The sequence below is a fragment of the Onychostruthus taczanowskii genome, unplaced genomic scaffold, assembly GCF_017590055.1.
Source record: "Onychostruthus taczanowskii isolate IOZ18803 unplaced genomic scaffold, ASM1759005v1 scaffold7, whole genome shotgun sequence".
NCBI classification, from domain to species: Eukaryota; Metazoa; Chordata; class Aves; order Passeriformes; family Passeridae; genus Onychostruthus; species Onychostruthus taczanowskii.
In genome coordinates this window covers 4,842,336-4,859,273 of record NW_024504786.1, presented here as the reverse complement: position 1 = coordinate 4,859,273, position 16,938 = coordinate 4,842,336, and the positions used below count along the sequence as shown (strand labels likewise).

At 39.5% G+C, this 16,938-nt stretch overlaps 1 protein-coding gene across 5 annotated transcripts in view; it reads right to left on the bottom strand.

Moving 5' to 3' along the window:
- Nucleotides 1–16,938, bottom strand: part of EPS15 (epidermal growth factor receptor pathway substrate 15) — a 68,823-nt gene that overhangs the window by 47,873 nt on the left and 4,012 nt on the right. For 3 of the 5 annotated variants that reach the window (XM_041421373.1, XM_041421377.1, XM_041421374.1), the window contains exon 1: nucleotides 42–332. The exons of the other annotated variants lie outside the window; for them this stretch is intronic. In XM_041421373.1, coding sequence (XP_041277307.1) covers nucleotides 42–317 — 276 coding nt within the window. In that variant the 5' untranslated portion in view covers nucleotides 318–332. Of the gene's footprint in view, nucleotides 1–41; nucleotides 333–16,938 lie in introns of those variants that run through there. 5 annotated transcript variants of the gene reach the window in all.

The window sequence follows — 16,938 nt, the reverse complement described above, 5'->3', positions numbered from 1 at the left end:
GGCGGCGGCCCCGCGGCCGGGCCGGGCGCGCAGCCCCTTACCTGTGCCAGGGAGAGGCGCGCGGCCATGCTGTTCCATGCCCCCGGCCGGGCCGCAGGAAGGACGCGCCGGGCCCCGCCACTCGCCGCACAACTTCGGCAACTTCCCCAGCCGGCCCCGGGCAAATCCCGGCACCGGATCCGCGCCCGCCCGCCGGACGGAGCCGGAGCCTCCCCCGCCGCCACACGGCAGCGCAGCCGCGCGCAAAACCGGGCGCGGATTACCGGAGCCGGAGCCCGCTCGAGGCAGCTGCAGCGAAAACCCGGAGCCGGAGTCATCGGCCTGACACGGTGGCCGACATCCCCACTGCCAGCTCCTGGCCTCTCCCTCACCTTCCCTGCTGGGCCTGCTTCTGCTGGAGATGCTTCCAGCATGGTGAACGGTTGCAGTTCTCCAGTTCAGTCATGACACAGGTGGGGGAAGTCCCAAAACAGGAGATGAACCAGGTCTGGGCTCAGTTGCAACAGAATTGGGCACAAAGCCCAGGAGGAAGCAGCGCGTGAGCCCAGCAGGATGTCCTGACCCGATGCATCCTCACAGCCGTGAGGAGCAGCCCTGGGCTCGGCCTCCTACTTCCCTCCACTCACAGGAAATCAGATGCCTGTCCAGGCAACTCATGACTGTAACACATCCTTCTGTCTCTCTGCTTGTACTCAGGGCAACAGTGCCTCTTCTGGGGCAGGTAACCAGAAGAAAGGGATGAGCCACCCTTATGGCAGGAGAAACTATGAGACATCCCAGGCAATAAGACACAAAGGAGCAAGCTGGAGTGGGGAGTAAAGTGCACCACATTCTCCAAACCCATGGGAAACAATTGTGTACAGACTGGCTGAAAACAACACTTGTGTCACCACTCATTCTCCTGCTCCTCCTGTACCTGCTCACCTCCTCCACTGGCTTATTTCCCCTCCTACTCTGAGTTCTGCACTACCTCAGCACACATCAGTCACTGAGGGCTGAGAGAAAACGTTCCTATTTTTATACTTTACCCCAAAGTGGTTTAGGCACACATTTAAATTTGAAATATGCATTTGGACCAGTAAGAGGAAATTAGCTGAAGTCATACTTGATTACTGGAAAGCTTCCCCTCCACACTTTGTTTTCTTTATCTGTTCGTAATTCTCTACCCCTCCGCATTGCTCTTGTCCTCCTCAGCTCAGTTGTGTGCTCGTGCCCCACCTCTGCATCCTGTCATTCCTCAGCTGGCAGTCATCCTGAGCTGCTAGTGCTCATCATCTGTCCTGAAACGTGGGATTCCTTCTTCCCACCTATTCCTTAATAAAGGTTTTAGAGAAGCTCTGCTTTACCAACCTGTTTCTCAGCCATTTTTTTCAGCAAGAAAAAGAAGATATGGAGGGGAAGAATATAAAAAGCAAACAGAATAGATATAAAAATATTCACACCATTCACATACTCACTGTCACTTCTCTACTCCACCTCACACTTCTCTCATAAGCAAAATCCCTAGAAAACAGCACAGACTTTATATTTCCAGTTTGATTTTTTTCTTCTTTGATTAAAATTGGAATTCTATCCCAGAATAATTAATACCTGGAAATTAAACCAGAAGATTGTAAAGCTACAGCTCTGTCTCCTGGAGAGAGCAGTATTTTTGGGAGGGAGCCCCTTGGTAGGCATTTGGAGAGCCTGGGTTCCTGAGCTGCCATGAACTCGTGTGGGTGCCCTTTGCTCTGTCAGTTGTTTCCTTCATCTCTCAGTCTTGCAGCTTGGCAGGGACTGGTGGCCTCTCAGGAGAGAGGTTACACCCAGGCTGATGTGTTCTCACTGCAAAGAGAAGGAAAATGCAAAACAGGGACCTGGGATCTGGCTCTGGAGTTGGAGGCTTGATGCCGAGAGCTGCTGTGAGCAGGATTTTGTGGGCAGGCAATACTTGTTGCATCAAGTATTTCCCACCAGGTCCAGGAAGAGACCCAGAGCTGCAGCAAGGCTCTGGAATAAGGGTGTTGAGTCAAGGGACTTGTGCAGGTCAGCCAGCAGAGCTGTGTCACCCTAGAGCACAATTAAAAGCCCCAAATCCCCTCAGAGCAGAACATTTGTCCAGTAGATGTCTGCTCCAGCCGGTCTGCTCCTGAGGGCCTGACCTTCCTGAACCTTTGTGTTACAAAATAAACACCACAAACTCCCCACTTTACTCCCTCAGACTGTGAAGTGCACAGCAGTCTGCATCCAGAGAGCCTTTCCACAGTGTTCTCCAAAGCTGCTCTGGCAGACTCCAAGTTGCACCTGCAGCTCAGGAACAAGCAGGCAGTGCCAGGTACGTGGTTATGTACCTTCACCCTGGCTGTGCACACTCAGTCATCAGGCATGACCACTGTGTCCAGTCAGAGGACGAGAATCATTGAAGGTAACCACTGTGGCCTCTAAAAATTAAAATAATAATGCGCTTCATATAATCAACACTGAATTAGTGCGGCCACGTAGATCTGTGCTGTTGTTGATCATTCTGTGCATCTCACAGACAAATTGTCCTGGATGCCTCCAACCACCTGAGTTAAAACAACCAGCTCAGAGCCTCAGACATCTCTATAACAATCACAACAGCACTTGTCAGCCTGCTGATGGTGAATGATTGTGCTGCAGATTTCCACAAATCTAGAATGACAGCTCCCAGAAGAAAAACAGCTCTCTGCTTCTCAGCTGGAATTGAGATGTCATCACCTGATATTGGATCACAAAACTGGACTTCATACTTACTTTCAGCCAAGAGAAAATCACAGCTACTAAAATTTATTCAAAGCTGTTGGCAGGTTTGCAAAACAATGCCCTCCAATGACCTTCTTGGCTTAGCCATGAGCAGCTCACCAGGGCTTGGCTAGGGTGGAAGAGCTCCTGAAATCTGGAACAGAGGGATTTTCTCAATGTACCTCTCCTCTTATTTCCCCCTCAGTAGAAACCCCATTCTTCTGTCTCTCCCTTTGCTGACCCCATGGATCTTGACCTTTTGCAATATCTTCTGTGAATTGTGTAAGGAGTGGTGGGATTCTGTGCTGGGTTTTCAGGAAAGCTTGTTAAGAACATAAGAAAGTCAAAAGATCAATGAACTGCAAGAACGTTAACAGTTTCATTTTATATCTTTTTGCATTCAACATGAATTCTCCTGCAGGAAATGTTTATTTGTAATCAGCTCTGTAAGAATTGCTATATGTTGATTTTTTTGTTGCAAGATCCTATACTACAGTACATTTTATGCCCAAAGGACATGGAAAATAGCATTAGCATGCTTTTATTTGTAAGTGTAATAGGATTTTCTACGATTCTAAGTACTGGCATTTTGACAAATAGGTACCAGATCTCAGTTCTTTATTGTTTCTTTAAAAGTACAATGCACAAGATTATGTCTACACTGGACAAACAAGGGACTGCTAACAAATCAAAACTAGCCAAATGCAGCAGCAGTGCAGCGAGCACAGCAGCAGCACAACCATTTTGGTGCAAATCCTCATATGTAAGAGCACAAACTGACTTGTTCTGATACAGCTGAATTTGAAAATGTGCAAGATTGCACAGAAAGGCTCTCCACTAGTCAGAGTCAAACAGTAACAACCTCTGTTTTATAGATCTCCAAATATGATTGTTAGTAAAGCTGGTAACATTTTAATCATATCCACTGGTCTCCCCGGAAATAACATCTTAAGTGTCCATCTCTTCCTTTCTTAGAGCTTTGGCTACCCTATGGATCAGCACACAGGCAGCCCAAAACAGCACACAGGCACTTAGTGTGACTTGTTCTGCTCGTTCTAGGAAAGGTGTTACTACAGCCCATGAGCACTCCGGAGGCTGAGAGAGGAATGAGTCAGTCCTGCCTCCAGCATTCCTGAGCACGAAATGAGGTACCCAGCTCTCTGGAATTCCAGTGCAAAGCAGAGCAGGAGCTGCAGCATTGCGTATACAGAACCAAGGATTTAAAAGAAGGATTAAACCACTTTGAGTTTACAGAACAAAAGGAAACATATGCATCAATACACAAAATCCTGGCCAGAAAAAGGAATCCCTGCTATATGATCAAAGACTGTAATGCAAGGGAACCTGCCCACAGGCAAACAGACATTGCACATGTTTCAGAGAGCCAAGCAACACCCATGCTCCTGACACAGAACAGCATTTCCCACATCTAGGCTACTGAAAGATCCCTCCTGAGAAACAAGGAAGATCATCACACAAACTTTAACAGTCTTTGGACTGAGGGGACCTTTTATCAGAAGTCTCAGAGTACTTTCCAGGACTAGTGACACAAGCTGGTTTAGAAAGTCAGGACTGCAGGCATGCCTTTATCTAGAAATCCACCCCAGGATATGCTTTGTGTGCTCTTTACATTTTATGCAGCTGCAAATTTTCTAGACAAAGGGTTACAGATAGGCTGCTACGTTTTACAAGAGAACACTACAATCATCTAGCCAGACTCCAACAGACCTTCTGTAGAGATCTGTTAATTTCTGGGGGTTTTTTGCATAAAACATGTAATCTGTGAGTCCTACAATGTATCTTCTAGGAGGATGTCTAGTTACCAGAGTATGTACATTGATCATCATGAAAACTGCATAGGAATAATCTGCTAATTCATCTTGTGATGTGCTCTTGGCTTCTTAAGGTGGTTTGCACAATTTCAAAGTTATAGCAGCTGTGTAAGTATTTCAAAGTGGGTTGTGGGATGATCAAATTTATACAAAACTGTGGCAGTCTTAAAGAAACACAAACTAAGATATTAAAATAACTGCATAGTTCTTTATCTCTAAAGTGTTTTCTGTTCAGATGTTCAGAAGTATTTGAATAATCAAATCAAAAATTTATTGTTTCCTTCATCTGGCAGAAACAGAGTACAGTACGGAATCATTGTACCTCTTTGTTTTGCAAAATAATGTCATCTATATTGCCAGTATTCTGAAATCCAAAGTCTAAAATTGTTTTTGAACTGTTGTAATTAGAAAAAACAATCTTGAATTCTTATTTAGAGAATGGTAAAATTGAAAATAACCTGAATAGGGCTTGAGTGAATCTCTTTAATCATATTTGATGGAAGACTTGGCAAATCTGAAATGCAGCAGTACAGGTCCATGCTATTTTAAAATATATACAATTTATCTTTTCATTAAGACTGTAAGCATATTTTCTCAAACTAATTTATATTAGCTAGTTTCATGGGGCTACACCTCATGTTGCAAAAGAATAGGAGAAAATGTACATACAAGAGGTCAGCTTGACCTCTAGATAATTATCTGGATGACTGACAGCACAATGACATTTTTCATTCAAGACCATATCTGAAACCCAGAAAAATCTTCAATAGGCATTAATTTGACATGTCCAGCTAAGGTAGCAGTTGGAGATTTCGCTGTTCCTTGAACAGCTTAATACATGTTCTGAAATAGAACAAGCAATAGCACTGCTGAAACAGCACCAGTCTTCATTATAAATTAAACACATCGATATCGTAGTGTGTAGAGTATATTAAACCAAAATGAGGATTGAAAACTAATATGTTTACAAAGTAGCAGGCAGAAAAGCTTTTACCACCAGTTTCTTCTGTTCCCTGTCTCCTTAGGCATGTTGTCTATACCATAAATCCAGGAAACACATTGCTCACCTTTCTGAAACAATTAAAAGATTATTATGTTTTAAGAAAACAGAAAGTATTAAAAATTATAATGTATACACTGAATTCCCAACCTTCCCCTAACCTAGAATTAGCTCACTCTGCCCTTCACAAATATTATTAATTAATTTCAGAATTATAAGATACATGAAGTAATTAGATAAAGAGCATTTGGTATTTTTTCTTCTCATTAAATGGTTTGTCTTTAAGACAAACTCATGACTGTTAATGGTAAAAGACCATTTTTATGGCATTATTGTAACTCTAGATACTAGCAAGCATTTCTTCTTGAGATTTCCTTACTTGTCCTTCCAATTATTTTCATCTTCTTATCTGTTTTTACCTTCTCCACTTTCTTTCATTTTCATCTGGTCTTAATTACAACCATAACAATGTCAAAATGTTTCAAAAAGTATTAGGACAAAGTAACACCAATGCAGTAACATTGGTCATAAGACAAAAAATCACTTTCACAAATCACAGTAACCTACTACAGCAACCCAGTCTTGGGTTCAGGTACCAACATTTAAATAATATTTTTTAATTCATCCTTATTTAGGACAACACAATATACATATTTAATTTTACACTAATAGTTAAAACTTCTCCTAAGTGTAAATCATGTTCCACTTGCTTTCAGCAATGAAGTTTCTCATGTATGGGAGCTGCAGTGACAGAACAGAGATCTCAGCTGGGTTAAGGTTCTGAGTGCCAAAGGTTCAGTGAGAAAAGTCAAAAGGCCCAACAATAGTGGAAAATCAATCATATTTGAAGAGGTGTTAATGATTTAGCCCTCAGAGTAGACAAGGACAGAGATGATTCGACCATTTTAGTTAACCTTGATCAAGTGACATTTCAAATGGTGGTTTTGCTGCTGTGGAAAAGCTCACAAATTATTGACAAATACAGTGAGAAGCAAGAGCAAAGCATTACTTTCCTACATCTGAATCAGTGCTGAGAGCTGTAAAGGAGCCTGCAGGTTGCACTCTGTGAAAGCTATCAAACACCAAATTGCAGTGCTCTTTCTGCAGGCAGAAGGAATTTCCACAGATGCTCTTTCAGCTGCACTTCCCCTTCTCAAAAGCACAATCCTACTGAATGTCCATAAAAGAGAAACCACCATGTGGGACTTTTTTATTTACAGCCCTGTAGCAGGGAGTGGAATCTGTTCTGTTACTTGGCCAACTATTGCACAACACCAGCAGGCAAAATGTTCCTTTAAATGCAACACATATAATCCCACTGGTGTCAACAAATAAAACTAAGGAATGTTCTCTTAAAACCTCTCTTTGTTTTCTGGACTCCTGAATAACTGACATGTAATTATACATTTCATTCTTCTATATCAGGTTGGTATTATCAATAATGGAGTGCAACTTGACTGATGAGATAGCACCAAAAATATTTGTCTTTATGAAAAATGTTTTAAACACATACAGTAAATATCATTGCTAAGTATTAAAGACTGAATATTCTCTATTGCTGTAAAGTACAAGATCAGTAAATAGGTCACAATTCAAAATATGTTCTCATTTGGTTGTACACACAATGCAATTAAAATATTAAATATCCTTAAATATGACCAAGTTATTTGCTTAATGACTGATTAGTTTACTGGTTTGTTTAGTTGGTTGATTTTGTTTGGGTTTTTTTTAAGATTAAGTTGCAGAAGCAAAGCAGCAGTGATTCAGCCTCAATGGAATTGTTAAGGTGTGCACGTGACTGATCAGATGCAAAAGGGCATTGATGGACTTTGAACTCCATCAGCTGACAAGGACTTGCTTTCCTCTGTGCCACTTTATGCTCCTGTCCTGTTATCTGTAATAAAAGATATCACACCTGTTGAACAGGTGAAGCTAATACAGCTATAAACAGATACAGCTATGCAGCAACTACAAAGTGGAAGTCTGGTGACCACTCATAAAAAAGTGTTTCTTTAAATGACTTTTGGTAGCATTTAAAGCAGCTGTGGTAAATAATTCCAGTGTAATCATCACTGTGACTTTGAAAAATACATCATGGATTCAGTGGCTTCACAACTGTTTTTCAATCAAACTTCTTCTCTTTACAAATAAAATTTCATTTAAATATATTCTGGTTTTAAAAATATACTGCAGAATCTGAAAGATTCTGTCAGCTCCCACTATTACTGGTAATATTAATTTAAATGAGATTCACAAAATATGAGAAGCAATTGAAGAATGTTATTTATAAATACCTACATCAGATTACCAAAATTATTGATGATGATGCACAAACATTAAACCACCAAGATTTTTCAGATCCCTATATCAATTTAATTTGTTGAATCAGTTCAATGACAAACAAATTTGACCTTCTCTAGAAGGACAACCCCCCCTCCCCAAGGTGCTCACAAGACAAAGATATATCAGGTATAAAACTGACACAAAGAACACTGAGGTCCAAAGGAGAAAATACCAAGGTTTTAGGTATAAAACAGAGGCAGAAGCCATATAAGGCAGGTAAGGTCAGATAGCTGGATGAGTTTTGCAGAAACAGAACATGTATTCTTCCTGAAAGAATCTCCATGGTTCAAAAGACATTGAAATTCCATCCAAAACTGAAACATTCTTGATTGTCAGTCTCTTTATGTTTAGTGTAGAATTTGTTCCTGTTGAAATCAAGTTTACTGTAATGTTTTTCCTTACAGAAATATCTGCACAAAATTATTTAATGAATTTCTCTCTCCTTTCCTGGAGATAGCATTAATGATGGTAAATTACATATATACAGATGAGCATGAGTAAAAAAACCACTCCAAAATCATCAGCAGAGCTATTTAGTTAACTGTAAAAATGAATATATAGATGAGTTGCTTAATTTAGCTCAACTCCATAATTCTTCTAAGTAGGGAATAAATCCCAGGCTAAAAATCAGCTGTGGGTCTCCTACAGAGGACTGCAGACAGATCCATGTTGTGCTAGATGGCACAACTGCCAGCCCAAAAATACAAACCATGCAGGTACCTTGTAGAGATCAAGGTGAGGAAAACCTGTATTGTTGTATTTATAAATAAAGGTATATAGTTACTAATTAAAAGAATGGAACAGAAGACCTTAGGTGGGAGTGTGTGGAGGTTTTGTGTGTGTTTTAACTGTGTTTATCATGTACATTGCACAACAAATTGAAGCAGATCCTACAGCCAGGACTTCTGCTGCCAGTGAAGATTGAAAGGCGAAAAGTATCCAAAGATTGCTTCAGGACATGGATGAAGAAACTTCTGATCAAAGTCTCTGACAGACACACGGAAGCTTGGTTTGCTTCCTTGGGTTTCTAAATCCCTTCATGGATGTGTTTCCAATCAGGCTACTGGAAATTACTGTATTTTTAATTTAATTTCTACTTTAAGAAATGTGGTAGGGGCAGGACAGGCAGCTTGGCGTGTGTAACAACTGGCACAGATGAAAGCCAGCCAGATGGCATTAGGCTAAAAGAGTTCTCTTGCCCAAAATATAGCAGCCACCTCCTTGGCAAATTCTAAAACCAGCACAGAATCTGTCTCTGTCTCCCTTTACCATTATCACACAGCTGACTTTTATATATATCTGCAGTTCTGATCCCTGCCCTTAGAGCTTTGCAAAAACTTCACAAATTTCTTATACGAGGAAAGCACTTAATAGGATTCAACAAGGCAAAAAAATTTAATTAGACCTCTTTTCAGGTAACTCAATTTTTTAACATTGATGGAAAAATGTTCATCAATTCCTGTAGCTCTTTGGGGATTACTAATTTAAAAAGTAACAGAATTTAATACTTGAATAAGCAATGTAATATGAAGATCTATTTTTTAGCAGATGAGCAGATTAAATATATCACAAAAAGTAAAACTCCTCGAATTTTAGACGGTGCACATTTAATTGCACATATGCAGTGATGTGATTAAATGAACTATGTAAGCTACTCAAACCAAGAAGAAACATTTCCAAGCTCAGTCTAATTTCATAATTAAGACTCTTCATGTACATTGAATAAGATCTGCCCAAAAAATACAATATATCTACATTTGGTCAATGTTCTGTTCACAATTTATTATAAACTATACTAAAGTCTGATCCTCATTACCAGAGGACTCAAACTTTGCTAATAATGAAATCTGGGAGTTTGCTTAATGTGAAAACCTGTAAAAAAGAAATATTATTATCTAGAAAGAGAACCTGTGACAAAACTGCATTTATCCCTCAAATCCCCTGGTTAGTTCTAGATTTACCATTCCTTCCATCACTGCACTATGTGAGCCAAATTTTCTTCTCATACACAACTGCACAATTGCTATCCAAGTCCACAGGTTCAGAGAACTTCATGAAGAGCAGATGGTCTCATGTCAGTCTCTACTGCTTGGAAAGAAATCTCCTCCATCTCCAGCCAGCATGAGATTCAACAGCCAGAGGAGATCTGCACAGTGCTCATGAGAGGGAAGTAAAGGGTTCCCCTGAAAACTGGACAAGGAAATGCCTAAAATTGCAAGCTGACTGAAAGAGTAAAAGGAATTGAGTCAGCATTCTGGGTAAGGAAGGAAAAGGGAGGGGTGGAACAAGCAGTATATTCTAAAAAAAAAAAAAAAAAAAAAAAAAAAAAAAAAAAAAAAAAAAAAAAAAAAAAGTATGTTCAAAGCAGATACCATGAAAAAGAAAGATAAGTGCTACTAGTATGCCATAAATAATATAAGACTCACATAATGCACCATTAAAGTTTATGGATCAAGTCCTCCTTCCTGGCCATGATGTACTTAGGCATTACAAAGACTCTCACAGAGCTGGTTCCAGCTTTCTGATTCACTACCCAGCCCAGTCCATCTCTGGCACTGAGATGGGACTGGAGATGATTCACTAACGGAGGGAGCCAAATTGCAATTTCTCTACCCAACAATCCCTTTAAGACACTGTTTAAAGGGGCTGTAAAACTGGCTAATATATTACCTCTTAGTTCATTCAGAACTTGTCAGTCTAGAAGAGAAATTTCCTGGACCTTGGGTGCTTTTCTCTGGTTTTGCCTTGCCTGAGCACTGACAGGGGCCCAGGACACTAAGCAAGGCCTAAGGCTTTCCCCTTCTAAGCCCTTTCAGGTTTTTCCAGCTTCAATTTGTCCCAAATAAACAGAGTTTATTTAGCTGTGTCATGCACATGTACCTGCACATCCATGCTCATTGATCACTAAACTGCAAAGCCAATTCAAATTTCTGGTGTTCAGGGGAACTGTAAGCCTGGGTGCAATGTGCCCTCCGAGCATGCATAATCTGAAACAGATGGCTCAACAGATGAGCTGCCAAACACTCAAGGCCAATTCAAATGCCATCCAAAAGTAAAAGTTATGTGGGATAAAAGTTTTCCTTGTCCCACTTTAGATAAACACGGCCTATCTGCTTGGAAGATGATTCTTTCTCATTTTCTGTTTGTCTACTTATTCTTTTCAAATATGGCATGCTCTAGAAAACAAATTCACTTTTTACAAGCTGCCAGCATTTTCCAATCTCTTGTTTGGTTTTTTTAAATAAAGCTCCATACTCTGGAGTGAAGAGATTGCAGGGTTATTTGATCTTAAGTTAAAAAACAAAGCCCACAAGGAAAGAGCAAAATACAGGAACTTTCTGGCCTTCAAGGTTGCAAAGAAAAGGTTGGAAATATGAACTGTTCAGAAACCAGAATTCCCTTTTAACTCATGCTTTGGTTAGCAGCGCTTAAGCACAAATAAATAATTTAAATTGCATGGAATATGAAGTGTATTGATTTCCCATTGAAACACTCTGATACATGGTACTAGAGAGCTCTCCCCCAGCTTGTGATACTTCCTAGCTTTTCCACAGGAATCCCTGCCTGTAGCTTGCCTAAGTGGAGGCATTGTTCCTGCAGGCATTGTTATGCCTTCACTGTAAAGTAAATCTGATTTGAAGCTACCATATGTCTTGATTTTCTCATAAAGGCCATTTTTTGACACCTGGAATTTTTCCTGAGGGCACACACACACACACATATCTATGTACATATATAAGTCTATTAATCTGTCCATCTCCCCAGATTCTGTATCTAGGTGCCTGAATTTCTTAACATCAGGAATCCTGACACAGGACTATTAAATACATTCAAAAACCTCAGACAATGGCAGATTGCATACTGCAGAATTCTGGTGTACATGAAAAAAAAAGAACATTTCCAAAAAGTAATTACACAGTCTGGGCACTCACAGTACAGAACATGCCTATGTGGCTGCTGGGAACAGAAATGACAGCCATCACTTCAGTCAGCCAAGCACCACTGAGATCAGTCACACTGCAGAACATTACCTATGCTTCACACTGCACCAGCTGACACCGCACTGATTATCCCCTGAAATGTTTCAAGTACTACAGTACTACAGTTAAGGATTTGTAGGTGTAGAAGATTCAAGCTAAAACACCCAAAGAAATTGTAAGTTAACTCCATAGTCAAGACAAATGCTGTAAAATTGGTCCACTACCCGCAAGAAAAAGGAAATTGCTGTCTCTGTGTTTTAGAAATTCTGTGCAGTGAGTAAATGTAATGCAGGGACTGTAGCAATTAAATGTAAGATATCACTGCTGATATTTAGCAGAAAAAAATCTCATTCAAAAGCGTGAACCCAAATAGATGCAATATTTTACAGACAAATGGGTTAATGTTATCAGTAGGTAAGTGACAGCTGGATCTGTGTAGGACCTTTTTTTTTGTCTAAAATTGACAGATATATAAGCCAAAATCTGAAAGATAAAACAACAGCTCATTTGCTACTGGTTTTGCTGTATTGAGAAGAACTGTATCTGTCCTGTATTTGTCAGACTAGAAACATAAATCAGAGAGTGTAATGCTAATGATACACTCAGATCCTTCTCTTTTGCTTATGCATTATGAATAGCAGAGCTTAACTGGGTAGTTACATGCTTTAATCTCTTAAGTCAGTGTCATAAATTTTGCTCTTGATTATGTACATGTAACTACCTCAACACCAAAGGAACACAAAAGTGTGAACAACATTTGGGCTGTTTGGCCTGGAGTGGAAACACCCAACTGAACTCATGCTTTTCTCTGCTGGTAACATTTCCAAAGGCTCAAGGCTGCTAATCTCCAAACGATACTGCACATTTGACCAGTAAATTAGAACAAACTATTCTGTATACCTGAAGTAAACAGGCCACGGGAAGAAACTACCATGTCCTAAACATTACCAACTTCAGCTTATGCTGTGCAAATGAAAGTTTCACTCTGCACTGCAGACTTTTTATTGTTAGACTTCCTTGTAAATACATTCCTTACAAGCTTATTTTCAAAAACTAATTCTCTTGGGCAATGGAAAGCAAATTATGTAACTCTCCATTTTGTCAGTTGTCCAGAGAATTTGGTTAACTCCAGTAGCACTTAGAGATTTTAATATTAATGTTATTGTAGGATTTTCTTAGAAGTTACATTGCAGTTACTGCTGCAATAGTTTATTGGAGCACTGGGAAGTTCACAGAATGAACTTTGGAAACTTGGAAGCAAGCAGATGCAACAAGGCCTGGATTTTCTTGGCTTACAAAGTGAGTAACAGAGCTGCCCTGTGTGCGCTGCTGCCTACAAGCTGAGTAGGATTTCCTTTGTTTCAGTCCATGACATCTGAGTGTATTTCAACAGTTCTGAGAAACTGTTCAGCAAAAATCAGCAAAACTGTTTATGTTGGAGAAGTGGCAAAGTAAGGTCTGACTACTAAAATGTAAAAATTAGGCTATAATATTGTTAAAGCTCCCACAGAAATACCACTCTTTTACTGAAAAAAAAACCCTGACAAGCCAAAACTCTACTTGAAATAATAGTTAAAGAGTCCCTTGGTGAAAATAAGTCCCTAAATGAAAATAAGAAAAAAATATTATTAATAAAATAATACTAACATTAATACTAAAAAATAGCAGTAATGGCTCAGAAGAAAGGCCTAAACAGCTCAATGTCCTGTCTCCATCAGTGGCAATAGCCAACAGCTGGGGAAAATGGTAGCAGTGGAAAATGTAGTGAGGTTGCTCTGGTGGACTTCCTAAACTTCCAATGATTTACAGTTCAGAAGTCACCTGAGCTGGAGTTAATTCTTGTGAGTTGCTGTTTTACTTTGGACAGCAGCCTAATGTATCCAATAATATATCCAAGGCTTTTGTCTTCACCCTACCAAGACTGAAACCTCACCAGGGTGAGCAAGGGCTTTCCCTGATCCTTGAACCTGGGTTTTCCTCCTGCTCAGACCAAGCTGATGGAGCTGCTGGAGGTGCTGCTCTGAACTGGAGCTTCACTTCATCTGGAGATCTGATGGAGCTGCATTCTGCCAGAGTCTGAGAGTTCACACATAAATGGAATATTCTCCTGACAGCTTCTGAGACCTGACACAGTGGCAAAGCATCCATCTGCTTTCTAAATTCTGGTCCAAGCGCACATCATGATTTTTGGGGAGCAATCTCAGTGTATTCTGCCAACGACTTATTTTTCTTCTACTAAATTAGTTCTCCCTTTCTTTTTTTCATTTCTCATAGAAATATAGAGAAAGAGAGAGAGAGAGAGAGAATTGAGTAGGATCAAAAAAAAAATCTGCATTTTTGCTTTCATCAGAACAAGGAGAAAGCAAATCCTTTAAGCAGGCATGAAAAAGGACCTTTTCATTCTCAGATAAGAAGAAAAAATCTTCTCCAGTTTTTGGTAGGATAAACTTTGCTAGTTTTGTCTTTCATTCTTACACAAGAAACAGTAACCCTAAAGAAAAATCTTTTTGACATCCCAAAATCAGGGCAGTATTAAATGAGGGCTCATACTGTTCATGGACTCCTCCTACACACAAATCCTTGGGAGTGATGCTAGGCCTCAAGAAAAATTATTTTACCTTAAATTCCAGAATAAAATGTAGAGAAGACAGAAACTCATTCTACATTGACACAATGGAAACTTAGTTTTAACAGATACTCTTTAAATACATCTAGTTATGGCAATTCAATGAGCAATAAAGGCACACATTGTACTTGTGTATTATGATGGATTGCTCAGCTCTAGGTCTCCTTGATTTTACTTTTATCCTTCCTTTCATCACTTATTTAATACCCTAAAAATTACCACAGTCAGATGTCTGTTATTAACCTGTATAAAATACCAAACCAAATAAAAAAACCAAAAAAAAAAAAACCAAAACAAAAAAAAAAAAAAAAAACAAAACCAAAAAAAAAACCCCAAAAAAAAAAAAAAAAAAAACCAAACCAAACAAAAAAACCCCAAACAAACAAACAAACAATACCAAAAACCAACCAACCAAACAAAAAAATCCAGGGGAAAATAAGATAGGGAAAAAGATATTTTCCCTCCAGATTTTACCATGACTTTGTACACCTGAGTGTGGACACTGCCCGTAACAGTCTAAAAATATGCATATATTTTGGAACCTATCTGTATGTATAAATACCAGTTTTAAATACTGCCTTTGATATTGCTGTATCTCTTAATAACAAATAAATACAGTGTATAAAGAAAAACAAACAGTCCTTAACTGAAAATAAACACAGCGTATAATCCTTATGAATAGTGACAATACTCTAAAATACTAATAGAGTTCTTACCTGTTCCCTTGCTAAATTTGCTACACATCAAACTCTAAGTCTAAATTTTGTGAGAAGATGATGATGATGGATGTATTGCACTCTTGCTGAACTGACTACAAAGAGCAAGTAACCTTACCTGAACATATTAACAGGGCAAACACTATGAAAAAAGGTGATGGTGAGAAAGCTTTGGGAAAAGAGATTATACTTATTTGCCTTTTTGCAGCAGTGGGCTGCATACCACAGCTGCAATGAAGGAAACATTCCAGTTGAGCAGCATTCCTCTGTATCTTTTCAAAGTCTCTGTGGAGGCTAAAGTAGGAATCACTTATTTGCGGTTGAGAAAACAGCAGGGACTTCTGCATTAAATTTTAAATACATTCTGCCCAGAGGATGATAAGATGTTTAAATCAAATGATGAGACATTACCCAGCTAAGCAATGCATTAGGACTATGAAATGGGATTCAGCACGCTGTGAATTCTAAACTCCTGTACTCAGCAAAGAATCACAGGCTCACACAATACCAGGTTGGAATTACCATATTATCCTCAAGGATAATATGGTCCATTCTTTCTTGGTGAAAGTACACACTAGAAGATATGGGGGGCCCAGCACCCTATCCACCCTGAATTTTAGAAGCGTCCATGGCCTGTTATCTCAGGAGTCAATTATGGTATTTTAACTTTATTTATAATAAAATAATACAAAGCTGATAATGATTTGTTCACCAAAATTAATTCCAACATTCTTCTACTTGCTAGATTGTTTTTCAGATTACCAGAGCTCAGCTAACGTAGAGATGGAAAATAGCCTGTATAACTATTCTTCAGTATAAAGGCTAGGTAATTTTAAAAAATATTTTGTATTAGATTTACACTATGTTTAAGTTACAGAATCTGTTAGAAGGCACTTTCCCCATTACATTTTTACTGCTATTAATTCTGTCCTTTCAGAACACTGAAGATCTCAAGTGTGATCAGGATACATGGGAGGAATTGTTTGCCCTCTGAGTCAAGTGAGTGCAGAAGATAATTACATTTCTTAACAGCCAAGCCCCTCATCAAGCCCAGAAATGTACTTGCAGAAATGTTGAGTCCTAAAGTGTCAATCTATACTCCTGCAACTCCCAGATAATGTTATATCAAACTGTCATGCAAAACCAGAATTTACTCTAAAGAAACCACACCAAAAATGTAAGTTTTGTTACTGTTTCAAAGCCACTCCAATTTACAAGGTCCTTAAAATGTATTTCTCTGTAGACCTTGTAACAGGAATTGGCCATTAGGTGAGTCACTGGAGTTGCCTAATTAAGCACCTCCACTCCCTGTTTTTAACACACTGCAACAACACCTGACAAACTCCTCCCCGTCCTGCCAAGGGTCCGTGCCAGCGAGGTGAGTCAGCTGCGTCTTTGCTGCATCATCCTCTGACAGACAGCACTACCAGGGAGGATTAAATAACTACACACAGAATAAATCTCAGTTTCAGCATCATCTCTATCTTAAATGCAAGACAGAGTCTTCAGCCCTGACTTAAATGGTATTGCAGTTTGGCTGAACATATTCCATGGGTTTTGGGGAACTGGCTCCAATATTCCAGTGCTCTCCAGTGCAGCTCTAAACACACAATGGAAGGATGAGATTCCAAACTGCAGGAAGGCAGACCTAATGTTCAAACAGAAAAGCCCCTTCTCTTGTGAACTTCCACCAAACACA